General features: G+C 39.1%; 1 protein-coding gene across 15 annotated transcripts in view; it reads right to left on the minus strand.

Moving 5' to 3' along the window:
* Positions 1–21,482, minus strand: part of ARHGAP28 (Rho GTPase activating protein 28) — a 141,458-nt gene that overhangs the window by 26,003 nt on the left and 93,973 nt on the right. For 13 of the 15 annotated variants that reach the window (XR_004314855.1, XM_032467116.1, XM_014561133.2 and 10 more), the window contains 6 exons: positions 18,384–18,473; positions 10,715–10,799; positions 8,603–8,745; positions 6,025–6,190; positions 5,835–5,926; positions 2,795–2,872 (listed from right to left, as the gene is read on the minus strand). Coding sequence is in view for 14 of the 15 variants with exons in the window: in XM_032467116.1 (XP_032323007.1) it covers positions 2,795–2,872; positions 5,835–5,926; positions 6,025–6,190; positions 8,603–8,745; positions 10,715–10,799; positions 18,384–18,473 (654 nt within the window). In the remaining variant the exon portion in view is untranslated. The remainder of the gene's footprint in view (positions 1–2,794; positions 2,873–5,834; positions 5,927–6,024; positions 6,191–8,602; positions 8,746–10,714; positions 10,800–18,383; positions 18,474–21,482) is intronic. The other 2 variants (XM_032467117.1, XM_032467118.1) reach the window with 2 other exon arrangements.

Below are 21,482 nucleotides of genomic sequence, written 5' to 3' on the forward strand. Positions count from 1 at the left end.
TGGAGAGGTTGAAGAAGTTACGCTTTCTGTCCTCCGTGAACGAGGACACCAAGCGAGGGTCAGGAGCTGCATCCTTAAATCTCCTCTGAGCAAATCTCCAACCTGCTTCCATTCCTGAGGTAATTTTATAAAAATGCAAATGACCCGCCTTCAGCATTAAAAACCAGTTCAGGAAGGGAAACCAGCAGACCCGGTAACCTCATTAAAAAACATTTAGTGCCACCTCCTGATAATTCAAACAAGTTAAAAAAAAAAATCTCACATGTCAAACCAGTGTGCTTTCTTCCATAAAATATATTCCTTGGTGTTTGGTTCAAATCTTTTGTCATTTTTAGAAAAGGAAAATCACTGGAAACACCAAAGCATTACATTGGTTCCAAATGATCTGAGGCCTCAAATACAGGAATGGGCTCAGCAGTTGGATGCCCCGTGCAGCTGAAGCCATCTGGGTCCCCTCAGGGAGGCTGCCCCGTGAGTCCACTCAGGCCCTGAACACACAAACGCAGGCTGGACTCTTCATAAAGATACCTCCGTGTTAGCGTCATCCACTTGGCACGATTTGAGGGTAATTACAATGGAGTGTTTTTTTTTTTTTAAACTTTCTTTCCCCAAGCACATTCCTAGAAAAATAGTTTAACAGATGAAAAAAAGTTTTTTAAGTTTAAAGTCTGAACAAAGGAGAGAAATAAAGACCCCCGGTACTGTATCAAGTTACAATGCCTTTCTGACTGCAGTATTCCCCTGTTTTTGTTCACTGGCCCAGATTTCTTTCACACTGGCTTTCTTGGAGCCCAAACCATGAAAACATCTGGATTACATTTTTTTGGCCTAACAAGAGATGGAATAAATAGGCTGAAGCTACGTAAAACCAATTAAGGCGAAAAGGAACTTTTACCTACATGTGGTTCAGGAATGCATGTGCCTATTAGAACATGTTAAGAGTTATTGGCCTTGGTAAGTATTTCTCAGTAGAAGATTAGCTAAAGAAAAGTAACTTGTGCTATGATGTTAAACTTCATACACAAAAGAAATAAATGTGCTATGTTTTCTCCTTCTGATTATTTTCAAAAATAGAACTTTAAGTCATACCCATTATGCTTTTCCTTCCCCTCTTTCTCTGTCTCTCAGAAGGAAGAGTCAGTAAGAATACGTACAATACAGCTTCCCAGCCATGAAGGGAGGTTTACAGGGATGGAGTCTAATCCTGTTTAGGAAATTCATTTCCCTGACTTCATTTTGATTCTCTGACTCTACAGATATAACCAAAGAGTTAACCAAAACTAGTAATAGCTTTTGTCCTCAGATTTAGGATGCATTTATTGAGAAGTATATATAAAAAACCGTACCTGTGAGAACCTGAGACAAAAAGCAGATTCCATTTAGAAAGTACACACCTTTAGGAGCCATTAGGGGTTTCCCTGCCTTCCAAGTGAACGTGTGCCAGCACTTAGCAACCTCTACTCCCGGGGAGGCACAACCCCCCAGATGTGCCGATCGCCTCAGTCACTGGCACAGAAAGTGGGGTGCACTGCTCAGGTCTCCCTTCAAAAAAGAACTGGCTGTTCCTCTGCAACAGATCCAGCAAGCTGACTCCCCAGCTTCTGGCACGGTCTGAGGGGCATTAGGCCCTTCCCTGCAGGAAGCCCCGCAATGGCTGTGTGGTGTAGGGTCTGGCTGGCCACTCTGCCCAGTGCAGGGCCGCTCTGTGGGCGTAGAGCGAGCAGTTAGACGGGCACCTGGCCTGAGGCTCAGCCTGGCCCAGCCCACATCTTCCCCCTCCATCCTCCAGAAGCCCTCTCCCCAGTCACCTTCTTTACTCCCAACTCTGTCCTGACATCTGTTTTCTGGGCCTTCCAATAGACACAGCCTCAGTTTCCACTCTGAAAAATATCTCATCATACTTCTATATAAAAACTCTGAACTTCTGATACAAACAGAATTTCCCAAAACATGTGCCAAAATGAATTAATTTTGAAGAGATGCTTTTCCACCCCTACACAATTCCTTTTAATAGTTCTAAACACAACCAAGTTCACTTCCCCTCCCTGAGATTCTTCCCTTAAGGATTCATTATTTAGAACTGCACATGTTCCCGAGTCCACCCACCAGGGACAGCTCCAGGGCAGGGAGGGGCTCTACATTGTGTATGTCTGCAAAGTGGGGTATCTTACTGGAAATTTACGAGAAAAGCTTCTCTTTTCTACTGGTTCTTTTCTTTGTTGTACTGAAGAGTTTGCCACCATATAGAAGTAAGAAAGTAAAAAGAATTCACATTGCAAGAGTGGTTTCATATACAGAAACTAACATTACCTTAAATGGAATTGGGTTTAGAACTGCTGAGTGAGTGTTTTAGTGGTTACAGACATTCCTACAAATTGTTATAAGGACTTTCATTAAAAGCAGAGCTGAAGGATGTGTCTAAGTTTAAAGCAATTGGTAATGGAAATCAGGGATCATCTAATTCTGGCTTAGTGAATTCCAAGACTGTGAAGAACACAGAAAACTAAAGTATTTAACCCAAAAAACAGTGCTGGGACATTTCAACTTTTCCAAGCCAAAGACAAGCGGCAGTTTTTGATGGTGAATTGACATGCGGTTTCATTGTTGTTGTTTTAATTTAAAAGGCCACAAGACTCAGAATCATGGAGCAACATTTAATCAGAGGTGCTGAGGAATGCTCGGTAGAGTCAAGCTTAGTATCAACAACAACAACAGCAGCGAGCAACTAGACACCTATGTGTAAATTGGGTCTAGCTAGCTGAGGTGTCTAACTAGGAAGAGAAAACGTCGGTACCTTGACTTTGGCAGTACATCCTGAAAGTCGAAAAATCCCTTCAGATTCCAGCCCCGATTCCTCAACTTTCTCGAAGAACTAGAAAGCAATGACACATTACAAAAGTAAACATCTCCAAATGATTACACACATCAAAAAATAATGATGATGGAAACAACTGATAAATTCCCAAGCATATACATGCCTGGTACTTGAATGCCTTGTTAAAATGTTCACACTTTCCCACGAGGTCAACATTAGCCTCCAATTTGCAAATGAGGAAATGGAGAATTACAGCTGTTTTCAGCTCCCTAGGATCAGTCTCAGGAGCAATGGCACCAACCCTCTCAAGCTTGTGCTCAAAAGTATGCTGCCACTTAACTGTTCTGTGATCTGACTGCTGTATCTTGTAGACTGACCGGTAAGAAAAGATCCTAAATTTACCACCATTTGCTGTAGCACTCTGGCTAAGAAACTATATAGGGAATTCTCAAAATCTGACCAAAGAATTAGAAACTGTAAAGGCTTATAGCTCTTACGGTAATGATGACAGCCTGTTATTAAATAGTAATAAACACTAACATTGACTGTGCACTTACTGTGTGCCAGGTAACATTCTCAGCACTTACAGACATTAACTCACGTAATCCTCACGGTAATCCCATGAGGCAGGGGGAAGCAGTATGCCCGTTCCACTGCCGAGGACACTGAGGCATGGAAGGGAAAATGATCTGCCCACATTCACATAGCAAGAGCAGGACCCAGAGTCTCTGCTCTTTTCCCTTCAAGAATGATGGTGCCAGCATCTTAAGGTAGTTCCTATGGATACGAAGAGAAGTAGAGACTTAGGAGGAAGAGACGTGCTCCTAAGAAACGGCTGTCCCACAGGAGGGGAAGAGTCGGCCTCCAGCTGCCCTCAGTGAGGGGCGCTGACACTAGCAGTAACTAGAGCCGGCCTCTCCTGAGATGCCAACGCGGGATAAACCCAGACTTCGTCTGACTGGCATGCACTGTGCACCTCCCATCTGCTAGGTTTACACACCTAGCCAACAATACTAATTCACGGTTGAAGCTCAGATTCGTCTGCATTTTCTTCTAGAGGACAAAGGGCATAATTCTGGTTCTAATTCAAGGAAGGAAAAAAATCTTAGTCACCATGGACTTGGCTTTGGATATATATCTGCTATGCTCCTTTTTGCATCTGCCTCTGGCTGGTTGTGTGTTTCTGGGTAAGCTATCTCACCCTACGATGCCTCAGTTGCCTCACCAGTAGGAGGTGGTAAGACTGATCTCCTGAGTCCGCTCAGTGCTGACCAGACAGGACAGGACACAGATGTCCCAGTGGGGCCCTGGACAGGGGAGGTGCCCTACAGATGTGCACATTGGGAGGTTGGGAGCATCCTCTGGCTCTCTGCTTGCTGCCCTCCCTGCTCCTATGGGCAGCCAACCAATCACCTGATTTGAGGAGCAGCTCAGTTTGAGGTTTGGTAGCAAAGTTTAAGAACATAGTAAAGAGATGCAGAATTGTTACTGTGAATAAAGTAGTATGTCTCCTCAGTCAGTACTTTCACATGTCATTTAAAAACTTAATTTAAAATTCAGTAAGATTGGTGCTTAGGGCTTGGAATTTTAATTGTGCCACTGGATGTCACTGTTGAATAAATGCATAGTTAAGTAAATCAGTGTTAACTGTTGGTTATGAAAAACGTGACTTAAAAGCAAATGAGCCATTCACCAATGATGGTCACAGAGGTAACCACATATGATAGTTCAGATAATTTCATTTTCAAAATTTTCCAAAATTCTCCTTTGTCTAAATGTATCATATCTTTCTAGTCATATCTAAAACTCCACCAGAATTAGCTGATTTTTAGACTTTACTTAGCTTTGTTTGGGAAGTTCGTTTAAATGATTACGCACACACAGACTCAACCTGGGGAATGTAAATCAGTGCAGCCACTATGGAGAACAGTATGGAGGTTCCTTAAAAAACTAAAAATAGAGTTATTATATGATCCATCACTCCCACTCCTGGGCATATATCCAAAGGAAATTCTAATTTGAAAAGATACATGCACCTCAATGTTCACTGCAATGCTATTTACAATAGCCAAGACATGGAAGCAAACTAAGTGTCTATCAACATAAGAATGAATAAAAAAGATGTGGTTAATATATACAATGGAGTATTACTCAGCCATAAAAAGAATGAAGTAATGCCATTAGCAGCAGCGTGGATGGACCTAGAGGTGATCCTACTAAATGAAGGAAGTCAAAGACAAATATAATATAATATCACTTAATATGTGGAAACTAAAAAAACGATACCAATGAGCTTACTTATAAAACACAGACTCACAGACGTAGAAAACAAACTTATGGTTACCAAAGGGGAAAAGGGGGAAGGATAAATTAGGAGTTTAGGATTAACAGATACACACTACAAAACAGACAGACAACAAGGTCCTACTACATAGCACAAGGAACTATGTTCAGTATCTTATAACAACCTATAATGGAAAAGAATCTGAAAAAGAGTATATATAATATACATATAGATGACTGAATTACTTTGCTATACACCAGAAACTAACACAACATTATAAATCAACTATACTTCAATTAAAAAAAAAAACTCAACCTGTGATACAGCTCAGCAAATACTTGTATGATTAGTAAATGGACTTCTGATAATTAATAGTCATCTTTTATCCCGAAGAGAATAATCAAATACAAACACATAAATATGCACAAATAGCATACTAGAAATATTTGAAGAAATATAGCAGAAGGAAGTCATGTGACAGAGTATCTGCGCCCACATCTGACGCTTTATGGTCAGACAAAGCAACAGGCTCCAGAAGTTCACAGCAAGGCAAACTGGTCCAAGTGCTCGTGGATGTCAGGTTGATGTATGGAAGCAAGCTGAAAATCACCAAGGCCCAACGCTAACAGGGCTTCAGTGTCTTTAAATCTAAGGGAAATTTCACCAGTGGGTTTACAAATAACAAATTGCAAGCACAGGGCTCTACTCACTCCCCTTCATTTACAATCTACTCACTTTTTGTAACACGAGGGGAACTTTCACTCCAGGGTCTTTCTTTCGGTCACTGTCCAGCAGGACTGTAAGAGGAACTCCAAAAATCCCACTATCTTCATTGTGAAACAGTCAAGGAGAAAGAAGAAAGAATCAGAAAAGCACTGTCTATTCCAGCGTGTCAAAGTGCTAAAATCAGAAAAAGTCGTAATACCTCGTCCTTTTACTTTCTCTGTTTTGTTCCTTTTCAGTTGAATCCGAAAGGCGTCAAAAAAGGCTGTCAGTTCAATCAGAGAGAGATGGCGGATTTTCTTCATATCTTCAGCAGACAGATCTCCTGCTTCAGTGAGGCCAAATCTGGTTTTCTGAACAATAAATTTCTAAAATACATAGGAGGATATTTATTTTTTATGGCAAAGGGGGAAATGATTATACCTTCATTCAAATGCCACCTGGGCATTCTAAATCTGAACAGCAAGGCAGGCTATTTGCAAAAAAAATCTCTAAGGAGCACACTGCATCACAGAAAGATTATGAGTAAGACTTCTAGAACATTCGCAGATCACTAGTACACTAAATTAGAAGCAAAACAGTGATGTGAAGTATCCTGTAACACTGCCATCCCAACTGTGAAACCTGTTTTTCTCTAAAGGAATGTCCCATACTGTTAGCAGCACATGACCCAGGTGTCACACGGAATATGCACACCATGGTCACACATGAGACATGTGTACAAGGCACCACATCTTGGTGTTCCCAGGAGAGCTTTGGACTCTTTTTGGTACCATCAATCCTTAAATCAGGCATTATTTATTCTCTTCTGCATATTTTAAAAAACTGCAAATAATTTCCCAGTTGAAACTGATTGTACATGCTTGCTGAGATTTTAAAAATCAAATTCAGATAATTCATAATATTCTTAAAAAAGAAAAATGCATAGGAAATGCCAAATAGTCCTACTATCATTTTGAAGATAATGATATTGTTATATATTCTCCATTTCCACACTGGAAAACAGAATATGCTAGACCACCAACAAAAAAACCTTCAACAATCCAGAAATATTGTGAAGACTATAAGAAAATCTTGGAAAAAAAAAAAGATTGTACCTATGTAATAAATAAATAATAATAAAATATTAAATATAAATAATAATAAAAGTATTATACATTAAGTATAACACATGTAGCTATATAATAAATATAAATAAGTTTTATATATTAGTACATACATAAAGTATATAAGAATATTTTGCTCTCAGAAAACCTGGTATTGAAAAACGATGCTGAAGTAGAAAGTTTTAAGTACACATTCTCCATAGGAGTTCTCTAAATTAGAGCTTCCCTGGAGTTTTAAAATCATCTCCCAACTCATTCATTCACTCATTTATTCATTTATTCAACAACTGTTCTTTGAAATTCTACGTATTTAAAAGCAAAACAACAAAATATAGGATGTGGTCTGAGGCATACCTTGTGCTAAAACACTTAGTTATTTTATCTTCTCTCTGAGACCATGGCCACATAACATAACATGTAGCCACAACAATATAAACAAGAACTGCAATCATTATTAAGCAATTACCCTGTGCTAAACCCTATGCAGAGTTCTTCACGGGAGGCTGCTTGTACCCTAGGTGAGCCAAAACTCAGGAAGAGACAAACAGCTTGGATGAGGAGACACTGGAGACCAGTATCCTCTCTTGGACAATTCTCTCTAAAGATTCAGAGGGACTCCCCCAAAACCAGAGTCCTGCTGGTCTTTTGCCCCAGAACACCACTGTGCCCTCCAACACAGAGGCTATGTAGGGACCAGGAACAGTTTTGGAGACAGATACAGATAGGTTTAAATCCTGTTTCTACCTCCTACTAGCTGTAGTGATATGGATATATTACTTAGCTGTTTGGGCCTCAGTTTCCTGAACTGTAAAATGGGAACAGTCACCAGGATGATGACAACTAGACCTAGTCCAGTGTTGAGCCCACAGAGGGTGATCAGTGAGTTTTATATTTCTTGCCTTGTCCTCTTCCCCTCCATCCTGGGGTGTTTGTTTGTGACTGGTGCAGGCGTCTGGGGCAAAGGCTGCGTGATTCTAGATAACTCAGTCCTCTAGCTTGGAAGCTGTCTGAGCCCTGCTCATCATGCCTCTAGCCCTGATCAGCACAGAATATTCAGGATTCCACATCATGAATTCTTCCCCAATGCATTTATTGAGTAGCAAATAGATCCATGTAACTTAGCTCCTGTACTGGGCTTTCAGGAGATAGTATCCTGGATACAAACAACAAGGCTTTCAGGATAATGAAGTACATAGCTTTAGTTTCCCATCCCATAATAATATTACCAGTTCTTAAATTTATTTTTGATAAATTTTTAGTGTCTGTCCTATAAGCTCTCATTTCTTTTGTTATTACCGTGACTTTCTGCAGAACCCCATTCTGTTCTGAAACGTGGCTTCTAAAGGCTCAAGTAGGTGTACAGTTAGAATCTACATCAACCCATAGGTGAGATAAGGATATAAAGTGCGTGAAAGCACACAAGCCAAGTGGAAATTTCATCGATAAACAGTATTCAAACACATACCCTCACAACTCTTCCTCAACCCAGGGCTACCAGGTACAGTCAGGCAGGTTGTGCATTGCACAACAAATGGTGTCCTCAGTGTGATACAACCCTGGTGCCTGGCCCTTCCCCATGCCCTTGTGCACAAAGACATTTTTTAAAAAACTCTAGTTTGTCCCACAGAGAAGTCACAGGAAGCTAGTGGAATAACCATAAAAGGTTTTACTTACAGGTAGAACATAGTCTTCTTTCTTAAAATCTGACTTCTTTAATTTATTCCTTTTTGGAGCCTCTGTAACCATCTCTGAATAAGATACTTCATAGGACAGCTCTTCAGTTTCCGATGAAATGTTCTTTTCCAGATAGTCATCATCTAAAAGAACAAAGGATGTGGAATATTTAATATGCCATTTAATCAATAACCATTTACTGTAAAATAAGCACAAAATGTTTACATCCCAGGAAAAGCATCAGACTCACTCAGAATGATTTCAGTTAAACAATGCAAAGTCACCAGACTTCCTTATAAACAAATTTCTATGATCATTATCCAAACAAACTTTCTATTTAATCTGATGTTTTTAATTTTAGATATTTATGTCTCATGAAAAGCATTGGAGGTTAGAGGAAAGTCCAAAATTGGAATATTTCTATATATTCTTATGATATTAAAATTAAGTCCATCAACACCCAACATTGCTGCTCTTGGGAAAACAGCAGTTTAAAGCAGAGGAGAAAGGGTGGAGACCTCACCAGAAATTTCTGGCTATTTTTACTCCTCTTGGTTTTTCCCCCAAACTATGGAACTGTGCCTCTTAAGATTTGTTCAAATTCAATGTGGACTTCACTATTAGGTTTGTCGAGGTGAACTGATCCTCATTCCTGTTTGGTATTGGTTACCTGATCTTGGTGATGCACATTAAGAAGGAGCTGAATGGGTGACAAGTATATCCCACATACATGTTTCTCTCAAGTTGAAATTAAGACAATAGATTCTTTACCAAAAACAAGTGAAATCATTTCAGTAATCCTAAATCTGATTTTTGATTAAGAGTTTGGCTCGCCATCTTATTTCATTGCCTGGCAAAATTTTTCATATAGAACAAAAAGAATTATTTGATTAAAAAAATTCACCTATTTTACCCTCTTCTATAGACAGTGACTAAAAGAAAACCAAATAGAACAAAGGGAATAAAAGACATAAATGATAGAAGATGTAATTCATCTTAATTGAAAGTTGAATGGAGAAGTTTGTAAATCAACAAACTGAAAATTTTAAACAGTAATACTGATTAAAAACACAGTACATGGACACGCAGTAAATGGATAAGCACTTAGAAAATAACACAGTTATTAGGATTCTCACTCATCATACAGAGGTGTGCATTCAAGTGACAGTAAGATTAACTGTTAAACAGTACTCTAACTTCTACGGGCAGATTCTTCAGACAGTGGTGACTACACAGGCCAGCGCTCCCAAGCACTAGACTGCTCCACGTAGACTGTCATCTCTTAGTGGTATGATCTGAACTGATTAACAACAATGGCAGCAAACAGAATGATGCGGAATAACTTATAACAAGTCCATCCTGTTTGATTTTTTTTCGGTAACAGCTTTATTAAAATGTAATCCACATGCCTACAATTCACCTATTTGAAGTGTACAAGTCAATGGTTTTCAGCATATTTGCAGAGTTGTGCAGCCATCAATCAACCTTACAACATTTTCATCACCCCAACTTATTTGAATTTTGGAGCTAACACTGGAAGTATGGGGTTCTGTTGTATACAAGAGTGTGCATACTTATGGGAAACTTAGGAATCACTAAAGTGTGGCCTAAACAGGCCTACTTCCTACAAGTAGAATTTGAGATTCCATACTGAGCCCCCGTGGAGCACCCAACTCTCAAGGGGAAGAGGCCCAGTTAAAAGCTGTTACTCTGACATCACAAGCTGCTCCGGTCTGCATATACTTGAGCATAATCAGAGACTCTTGGAAGAAGTCTACTTCCTGGCCTGCTTGCAACTGTTAAGCAGATCCAGACTGCTTGTGAAAGAGGCCCCAAATCAAAGACACCACCTAAGTGTGTAGTTTCTGAATGATAAGGTGGGAATAAAGGTGTAAAAGATTCTGCTTCCAATTTGGCTCAATTAACTTCACCTGGCATGACAGAATAGGGTGTTTGGAGGTGGATGGGCGGAGAAGTCCGGACTGACAGAATCAACAAGGGAGAAAAACATACTTAGACTTTGCTTTTAGAAATTCCCTGCTAACGGAATTGAGTGCCAGCACAAAAGCGAGCGGACACAGCTTGGGTTCACTAGGAGGCTGTGTGACTCACCACTCACTGCGTTCTGAACTGACTGTCCAGGGTCTGCTGATCCATTGGAGTGAACTGGTGTGTCTGGAATAGTCTCAAGGATAGACTGTGAAACAAGGGAAGATGAACACAAAAGCATTTTACCATAAATATCCAACATTTCAACCCAATTCATGTTCTGCAGTATACTAGAATTCTTTTCACAAAAAGCAATTCTTGATCCCATTAAGGGCTTGCAACTGACTTCTTCTGTTTGCCCACTCAGGTCAGCCCTGTAACAGCTCACAGTACATTCAAGAGAGAACTAAGTCAAGGTCAGAATAACCACGTCTTCTTAAATGCGTGTTGTCAGACATTTCCTAACGTGTTGAAATTACAATGCCTGATGTCATCTAATTCAGCAATGATAACATTTGTTATTTCTGATGCAGCTGGTCATAAACTCGAAGTCATGAATGACATAGCTAGATAGTTAATAACAGAGATGCTGGAGCCAGAGTGCTTGGGTTCTGATCCTGGCTCTACCCTTCGGTGCGTGACTTCAAGCACGTTACAGAACTTGCCACTGCTTAGTCTCTGGATCTATAAAATGAAGATGATAACAGAACATATTTCAACGAGTTATTATGTATTTTAAATGACTGTACAAGTCACATGGAACAACATCTGGCATACAGTGAGTACTGCATGAGGGTTGCTACTATTAATGTATTAATATATTAATCTCTTTGCTATGAAATACAGTTATAACTACCAAACAATAAGTGTGTTTTTTAGCTTAGTTTCCTCTCTTAATTAATTTGTTACTTTCTTCACTGCAATCCTGCCAAAGCACTGTGTTCCCCTGCGATGTTACCAGAAGCTGAGTATACATCTTTGTAGGGCCCTGTGAAGCGAGTTACTGCTCAGGTGGGGTGGGTACTGGTAAAACCTTTACACACAAAACCTACCGTTTCTACCAATGTAAACTTCCGAGTGGAAGTCATCAGCTGTGAGTATGTGTGAGGGTGAACGGCTGCCATTCCACCAAGAATCTCCTACATGCTCTTCACACGTCGGCCTGTTGTCTTTCCCCAGAGCCTGATGTTGTTTCTTTTATTCTCATATTTATTTAGCAATATGAACGGAACACCTGCCTCATGAAAGATCTTTTGTCATGTCCTATAAATTGTACACGGGAATCTCGAATGCTGAGCTTTGGGTTCTCTCCCCGATTTTATTCCAAAGGAGATGACACATCTTACTGTGTAAACAGGATGTGAATACATAGCCAATTACTAAAACACAGATGCCCAATTATGTAATTGGTAGCTCTAAAAACTAACACTATAGGATACTAAAATCCTTAAAAAAGACAGGGAACTCTTTTCAGTAGTTTCCTTAAGTTTGCCAACAAAGAAATACTTTATCAAACTTCGAAATAACTCATCTATGGGAGAGAACTCTTGAAAACTGAGAGACATTCAAATAGGGCTTGAAGCTGATGGTTTGGGATGCTTGAATCTACTAAATGTCAATTTCTTAATCTGTAAAGTGGAAAAGGGTTATCTGCTGTCTTAGTTTAACTGGCGTCTAGCCGACCTATAGTACTGAATGAATGCCTGGCTCTTCGTAATGTATATTATTCTGGGACTTTCTTAGGGGGAAAGTCCTATTCCTGCTTCAGGAATAAATAGCTCTTCAGCTATTTATGATGAGGAGAAGAGACTAATATTTACGGAACATGATTAGAGGACAATCCACTGATAACAGCTAATTTCTACAATACCACTGTAAGTGTTTATTGGAGAGTAATGAAGAGGAAGAGGTGGTTGACCTTGCGCTAGAACTCAAGGAATGATGAAAAGGACTTACAAAGGCACAGAAGGCAGGCAAAACACTCAGGCTAGACTCGGAATTACACATGTCAGGTATGGAAATCTGAAGCTTTTCAGCTTCATAAGAGGATCAGAGAGCCTCCTTTGTCAGGAGTTAAGACAAGGTATTAGAAAAATACATTAGTCAAGAAGGTTTTGAAAGCCAGGTGTTCAGATTTAGATTTGTAAGGGTTAAAATGCAACATAACAAAACAAACAAAAGAACATGCACGTGTTAAAGCCAGGGAAGGACCGGGTGAAAATGAAAAGGCAGATCTCTCTGCCAATAAACCTCGAGTTTTCAAACAGGTTGAGTGAAAAGGCTAGTTGCTTGGTATTCATAGTTTAAAAAGATCCATTTGTTCATTACACATATTAACATTAGAACCTTTAAAAAATTTTTACTAGTGATTTTAATGTATTTCAAACATAAATGCCACTCCCATTTAAGACAAACTTCCCTGCTTGTCCTAAAGGGAAAAGCATCTCCCTACACAGCAAAGCACAAGAGTGTCACTGGGGCTTCAACTGCTTAAGGAGAAGCACAGACTCCGAGCCACCAGCGCCCAAATCATACTGTACTGGGATTGGAGAGTCGAGGTTGGGAGATTATTACCTGAAATTCCACAATGTAGTTTAGTAGCACTATATGCCTGAGTTCTCCTAAAACTAGACTTTGACAATCTGGTATTTCCTTCACAGTAAAAAGACATCATACCAAATATTTTCCATGTTCACTACTTAACAGGAAACAGTCACTGACTCAAAAGGTGTTTCTGATCTTCCTTACTGGCTGTTTGGTTTTTCCCTCCTGGTTTGAACCTATGTGCTATATAACTCTATATACTAAAGCTGCCTGTGCTTGAGTCAATACAGATGATAAGGTTCCCCATATTCCTCTTCTGCACCTGAGATCAGGACGGATAAACCCACATCTGCAACCACTGTGCCAAATTCCCCATAGATGAACTTAAATAAGCCACATTCACTGACAAATCTGCAATCAATTTGAAATTTAAAGTATAATAACAATAACATCTATCCAAATGTGAATCTAAAGGCATTTTGATGATATCTTGGATTAAAAACTGAATCATATCTGAAATTATAAACGAAACATTAAAGACAATGAGAGCAATAAATTCCAAAAATCCAAGGGAATAGCCAAAGTATTATTCAGAGATTACTTCTTAATCTTAAATGCAAATAACAAAGTTTAAAATTAAATATTTATAATACAAGAGACAAGAAAAAATTATCCAAGTAGACCCAAAAATGAATGAAAAAAATTAAGGAGAATTAAATAAGTTAACACAACAGAAAAAGTAGACTAGTTAGTTAAAAGTAGTGACTTTTTAAAAAAATTATTGCCAACACAGGCAAGTATTTACAGTTCTGACTGAGATAAAAGATATAAATTTTAGGAACAAAAAAGGAATAATAGTTACCTTCATAGAAAATTTTAAAATTATACACCTAAATAAATGTGTGCATGTATTTGTATATATGTACACACACACCCCATATTGAAACTCTAAATGAATTGGATATTTTACTAGAACAAATACACGCTAACAAAATTCATACAAGTTGGGTCTCAAAGAAATATAATCCCTAAGCCATATTCATTGAAAAATTAACCAAAGAATTAGGCCTACAATGATGCTAGACCTTGGCATAAAATTATACATAACAGTTTTTACAGATTATATATTTACACCAAAGTTTAATAAACAGCTCCAAAATACTGAAAAAATTCTAAGATCTCAACATGTTTGTACCAAGACTAGCATAACTCCGGTAACAACAAAAATAAATTATATATATATAGGTTAATCCACTATTACAATAGTGGTTAAAATGCTAAACCAGTAGTGAATCATATTCAGTAGTGTAAGAAAAGAATAATGTAGCACAAGTGTGGTTTAACTAAGCAGTGAAACTACAGTTCACATTAGAAAAACCTATCGATGTAATCTCCTAAAGCAATTGCCTTTTAAAGATGAAAACCAATATATTCATTTTAATAAATTATGAATAATCATTTGATATAATTCAACCTCTATTCCTGATCAAAGCAACTACAAGGCTCAGAAACCCAGAACAAATATTCTATTTAATAATGAAACTTAGAAGAACTCACAAGAAAACAGAGAAAATTAAAAATGTATCAAAATATCCTCACAGTTACTATTCAATGTTATAAGTGATTGTGATCAGTCTAATAAGATAAGGAAAGTAAACAAGATGAATAACTACAATCATCCCTTGGTATTCATGGGGGATTGTTCCAGAACCCCAAAGGATACCAAAATCCGTGAATACTCAAGTTCCTTATATGAAAAGGTGTGGTATTTGCACGTAACCTATGCACATCCTTCTGTATACTTTAAAGCCTCTCCAGATTACGTGTAACACCTAATACAATGTAAATGTTATATAAATAGTTGCTCGTATACAGCAAATTCAAGTTTTGCTTTTTGGAACTTTCTGAAATTTTTTCCCCAAATATTTTCAATTGAATTTCAATTCAATCTGAATCCACGGGTGCAGAACCTACAAATAAGGAGGTCCAACTGCATTTTAAAGTTGGTGCAAACAAAACTTTCAGTATTTTAGACGATTTCTGCACAAAGAATAAAATCAAATGAAAAATTCTAAGAAATAAAAAAATTTTCAGAAAGAAAGATATGAAATACTTTTGTGAGAAACAAAAAAATGCCTTTCTTATGTATCCACAAAAACAAACTGGAAGATATGAAAAACTCCTACCATTTAAAACACCAATGAAACTATTAAGTTCCTAGTAATTAACCAATGAAAAAATATGTAAGAAAAAAATGTTAAGAAAGGAAATTATGGAATTTTATTGAAGCATAGAAGATATAAATAAGTGGGAAGACACAATCATTATTTCCCAATGGGAAGACTCAATATTTTAAGATATGAATTCTCTCCCCAATATTAATCTTTAAATTCAATAGAATTCTTAGTGGAGTCCTAACAAGATTTTTTAATGGGTAGTGATAGCATTATGATAAGGTTCAGCTGAAAGAAAAAATTTGAGAAGAAAGAAGATTTTGATTCAGAACAGTGAGGGTGAACTTACTGTAGCAGATTTAAATAAACAAACCATAGAGCCATAGTCATTTAGATAGACCCTGTGTATGTGGAGATTCCACTTATCATAAAGGTGCAAATCAAACAAGTAGAAAAGATGAAAAAGAAAGGTACTGGTCAAGACAAGGTTACCCCTTGGAAAAGATAGTTAGGCTGCCTACTGCCTATTCCACAACATGAATTCTAACTGCAAGTTGCTGGGAGCCTCTGGAGCCTCGGAGACGACAGTAAACTGTCTGTGGGGTTTTCCTCTATGAGCATCACGGCCAGAACCTGGAAGCCCTCACCACCATTCACTGAGTTACTGGAAATCCACCATCTAGGAGAGACTGGAGAACCGAACAGAGGTGGCTCATTATAACTGAGAAGCAAGGAAGTCAAACTGTATCTACCTCATGGTAAGAAGTTCCATGATGATTCTCAGTACACGTGCAGAAAGGCTTAAGTTAGCATCTGTGGGCTACTTCAGCAACTAATCAATTTTTTAAACATTTCTAAGTAAAGATATTCTAAGTAACAAACAATCCAAAGCAAGTCACACTTGAGACTGGTACCAATGAAAATTTTTTGAGTCTCAATACTGCTGAAATTTTACTTATGTCATTATCAACATTCAAACAGTTTTCTGAAAAACAAAATGAAAACAAAATTGAAATCTGATTAATTTACCCCAGGAAGCTCTATCTACAGCTGCCATCCAAGATCATTTTCTTTCTCATACACTCTCAAACTTTCAAGAATCCATTTGTAGACAGTATGTGCTCCGTGAGGATTTGGTGAATGAATAAATGAATGAATCAATGAAACAGTAATGTAGAGAAGCAAGCAGCAAAGAATGAAGAAATAGAAAAACATGACTAGCAATGGTCTATTAGCAGTGGAACTGTGGTCATGGAACTGCCATGGAAAGTCTAGAAAACAGGCCTACCCAACCCCCTCTTCTTAGTAGCTCAACTGTGCAGACATCCTGCTTCAAGTTCTGCTTTGTCTGTGCATGGAACCACTCAGTGTACTTTCTTGTTGCTTATATGAAAGGCAAAGTCAGCTAGGGGCAGACGAGGGGTCAGACTACATCAGGAGCTCTCACATTAACTAGAAAGTGTTGGGGGAAACGCTGTAGGCATTAAGCAAGATTCACACTTCAGGTGGATGACTTGCAGTTGCAAGGAGGGTAAAATGGGAGGGTATAAGCTAAAGTCTGGGAGATCACTTAGACGGCTGCTTCAGTAACACAGAAAGATGATAATGAGTTTCTGCACTAAGAAGTAGTTGCAGGAAAAGAGGGGAGTAAAACTTTTCTAGAACTATTTACCAGATGAGATGAAATCCACAGGTCTCAGAGATGGGCACGTAGAGGGGAGAAGCCAGGCAGAGGGGAGGAGAACACTTAGAGCTGAGTCCTGGACACAGATACCACCAGCTGAGACCAAAAAGGAAAGCTCCTGGGCCAGGCCTTACTTAGAATAGGAGTCCTTCATCACAGGGGCACAGCACAACCATGTAAGGACTACTACAGGTAACCCCTCATTTCTAGGAGTTACCAGAGTTTGTGACTGACTGACTTTGTTTTCATCAGTAAGTGAGGGTGGACTGGAGATTCTCTCTAAAACAGAGATATCCTCACTCATCTGCATTCCAGTGGGTGGTCTTAACCAGGGAAGTGACAGCTGAATTTAAAGCTAGTACGTCAGAAGTTGTGGGTAACTCTTAGCCTATGTGTGCTATACCTGTAGTGCTTTTGACAAAAAGCATGAATATTCTTTTCTTTACTGAAGGAAACTTATCGCAAAAAGTCACTCACATTATTTTATGCTTCTTCTGTGATCACCATGAGACAAAACAAAACAACCTCATAACCAAAAATTTGAAAACACAACAGAAAAGCTCATTCACATGGGGCTAACAGCATTCTATCCCTGAACAGTGGGGCTATTCCTGGGAGAATGTCGCCTACCCTGTCTATCAAACTGCACAACAGATGAGAAGCTACTGCCCCTGGGACACTGAATGTGCCCCCTCCATCTGCCCATCTGCCCTGCTATCTGCTCCCTTCCATCGCCTTTTATTGGAGAATCGCTACCTCACCCAGCAGGGTCTCTTACTTCTGGTCCATTATGTCACCCCTGCAGAACTTCTGCACAGGGACACCAAGTGGGGATGCCCAGTGGAGGGGAGGAGAGGGGGGAAAAAGACAGTTTTAGACAAAGAAAAGTAGAAGTTCTATTACTCAAGGCCAAGTGAGTGAATTTGTCTGAAGTGGAGGGTTTGTATGAGTGAGTCCTGAGATCTAACACTGGGTATGTAGGCAACAGTGGAGAGCCTTCAGTATCAGGGTGAGGAGATTTTAATTTATCCTGCAGGTAAAAGGACTTCTAAGTTAAGATGGCAGAATTAGTATAGATCCTTTGCATAAACTCAGCCAAGAGGACCAAAGTTAACAAATTCCACCATGCTTGATGCTTTAGAGAACACCCTTTGGTTTCTGAGTGTAGCAGTGGTATTAATTTATGCAGTCCTCTTTTAAACTGAAGTCTATTCATTCTGTTTTAAGCCTCCTTCTTCCTGTTACAAGGTTGGTGGGTCTACTGGTATCTTTGGTTTACCTTGCAATGTTAGTTCAATGTTTTCTCCTCTGTTTTGAAGAAACTGCTTCTTCTTGCCTTGAACTTGCAGTTTTGCCCTGACATGCAACTGTCTTGGCATGCATGACTTACCACGGAACCACTCCTCGGAACTGCAAAACCCTCTTCTTCATCCAGGGACCCATCTGACAAGGTAGTACTGTTGAGAGAAGCATCATCTGGCTAAATGGAGAAATGAAAGTACCATTCTTATTCAGGCAAATGCTGTCTCCTGTGTATGCCACCACGTGTATATATTCAGACATGCGTGGCAATATACAAGGTTATCACGGGCACCTGCACCAGCCCTTCAGATATCATCACTGTGAGCCCCCTGCCAGACCCTGGCCTCTGTGGCGGACCCTGCTCCTGCCTACCAGCAACTCCATTTTCCTTAAAAAGATCTTGGTTTTGTTCCAGGGAGTTAGGTGTTCAACCAAAGAACTTGATTTCCAGGATTCTGTGCAGCTAACAGTGATCATGTGACAAGTGTGGTCAACAAGGTGGAAGTGTGATTTTACCAAGAGTGCTTCTAGAAAAGTTATGGCTTTCCTGACCAAAAGAATGAGATCAGCTCATACCTGCTCATGACAGCAGCACAGATGACAGCCTGGAGCTGGCAGGCTCCTTGTTCCCACGAGGATGATGGATGGCAGAGATGGCTGGGTCTGTGCGTCATGTGGCTGCCCTCTCAGGCTTGGACCACCCCCCTTAAGCATCTCCATATGAACCAAAGCAACTCCTACTTTTCTATTACATGCAACCAAAAACATACTTAAGTTGTCTAATCTTATTTTTTTAATAGACCCTATAACTGTATTTTGCAGTGATTAGAATTCAGTAGCAATAGCACCAAATAGTTTTTTTCATTTATAAAGCTTGAAGTACAAGATTTCTGCTTTAGTGTAAAATGGCATTACTGAAATTAAGACATGAATATTCTTTTCTTTACTGAAGGAATCTTATCGCAAAACTGAATATATCTGATACTAAATTTGACTTATTTTGTCTTTTAAAAAACTGTCACTCATCTTCCTTGACCATATTTTCTAAATCTTCTATAAACAGTATGCATTACTGTATAAAATGAACAAAGGACTCTTTTTTCTTTAAAGGAACAAATAAATTTCTGTGCTAGTTCTTGTGTTTTATGTCAAGATGGCAAGCCTGACAATCATCTAACTCCCCTCCCACCCCAAATCACTAAAAATGGCAGAAAACATTTATTTTTTAAAGGAACAGATTTTTAACAGCACTAAAAACAAGCAAAGAATTTCACAGCAGACCAATTGTTAGGAATTTCTAAATGAAAAGCAAACAGAATTGGTTTGGTAAAATAAAAACCTCTACCTGAAACAGCACAAAGGAAAATTTCTAGAGAAAGAAGAGAAAAACAAGTAACAGAGTGCACAAAGAGCAGGAAAGGGCCAGAGGCAACAGCTTTAAGACTTGTTTGCAAATTAGGAGCCAACTGGACCATCTCTCCTTAATATGCAGACAGCCCCTAGATACAACCCTAGAAACCCCCCACCAAAATTCAGTCTAAGTGAAATGAACTAACTGCCTTGGGGGGATGTGCGCTCCTAGTTTGAGTACAGCTGACCCTCTGCCTCCCTGGGTTCTACATTTGCAGATCCAACCAACCTGGATGGATAATATTTGAAAAAAAAATTCCAGAAAGTTCCCAAAAACAAAACTTGAATTTTGCACATGCCCTTAACCATTTATAGAGAAGTAATCTTGAGATGACAAAGTATAGAGGAGGGTGTGTGTAGGTTATATGCAAGTACTATGCCATTTTATATAAGGGGATTGGGCATCCATGGATTCTGGTATCCTGGGGGGTCCTGAAACCAATCCCACGTGGATACTGAGGGAGGACTGTATAGAGGTCTAAGAGAGAAGGACCTCAGGAGACCATAACCAAAGACATGGAGGGGAGACTGAAAAATGACATTAGCTTTTCCTGGAATTAAGAAGAGCTCTTCATTCCCTTCACTGTTTTGCATGTGAGGAGTGCTTACTAACCTACCTTCCCCCTCTATGCACCTCAAAGTTAAGTACACCACACTCACTCACAAAACCACAATCAACAATTTTGGCCTTTTAGGAAAGTTGATCTACTCAATTGCAGAGGAAACTTGTGCAATCTCCTACATAATCAATCAAAAATCACTGAAGACTTGCCCCATGACTGCAGAGACCTGTAGGGGCCCAGGAAGGTGGAGTTCTGCCTGAAAGTGTGCTGGTACCTCCTGCCTCATGAACACGTCCCACCCTGTGCTTCCTGAGATGGAACCTTTGCTGGCTCATCTCATCTTCCTGCTGTGACAGGATTCTGATAGACGGGGTATGGTGGAGGGACTGAGAAGGCGGACAGGAAAAAACACCGAGGATCCACGGTCTCGGTCAGAAGCTCTCCCTGTACTGAAGGCAACATGGGCATCTGCTGCGGCCCAATGGGAGATGTGCACTGGCCTGGTCAGATGGTACTCTCATTCAGGCAGAACTCCACTGTTCTATCACTTATTGCTACACATTCTCAAAGTTAACATGTTCTCCACACAAGACGTTTACATTTGGAAAGTACTATGAAAAAACCTAAATATTTGTATCTTACTTGATACTGAAAACACTGAAAAAAGATTTACATGGTAGTCTGTTATTTTTCTGTATAAGCTCATCCAGAAGGATCAAGCTTAACTGACAACATCCTCCACTTAAGATACATGTTAAAAAAAAAGTTTCTGTTGTTGTTGTTACTGCCTGTAAATGCTTCTTTAAAAGACAGAATTTAGCTATTTTTGATTTACCTATTGAATTATTCCTCGCCGAGTTTAAAAGCTATCCGTGATAGGGCTGAGCGTGGCTTCTTTGCCAACAATCTGAACTATGCTGCATCTTTACCAAGAAGAAATGAGAATACACATCCTTTATACTACATGAATGTTCACAGCAGCATTATTCACAATAGCTCAAAACTGGAAACAATCCAAATGTGTAATTTGGATTTCTTAAAAATAATTTAATTCTCATCTTCAGAGTGATTTAAGGGGCTATTGCTGCTATGAATCAACAACCTACAGCTACCATAATGGTTAAATCAGAGAGAAAAAAAGTTGTTTTGGGGAAATAAAAATATCATTGCTGAAATTTACAAGGAGCGAGACAAGTTAAAAAAATAACAGAATC

This window comes from Camelus ferus, chromosome 24, assembly GCF_009834535.1.
Source record: "Camelus ferus isolate YT-003-E chromosome 24, BCGSAC_Cfer_1.0, whole genome shotgun sequence".
Taxonomy (NCBI): Eukaryota; Metazoa; Chordata; class Mammalia; order Artiodactyla; family Camelidae; genus Camelus; species Camelus ferus.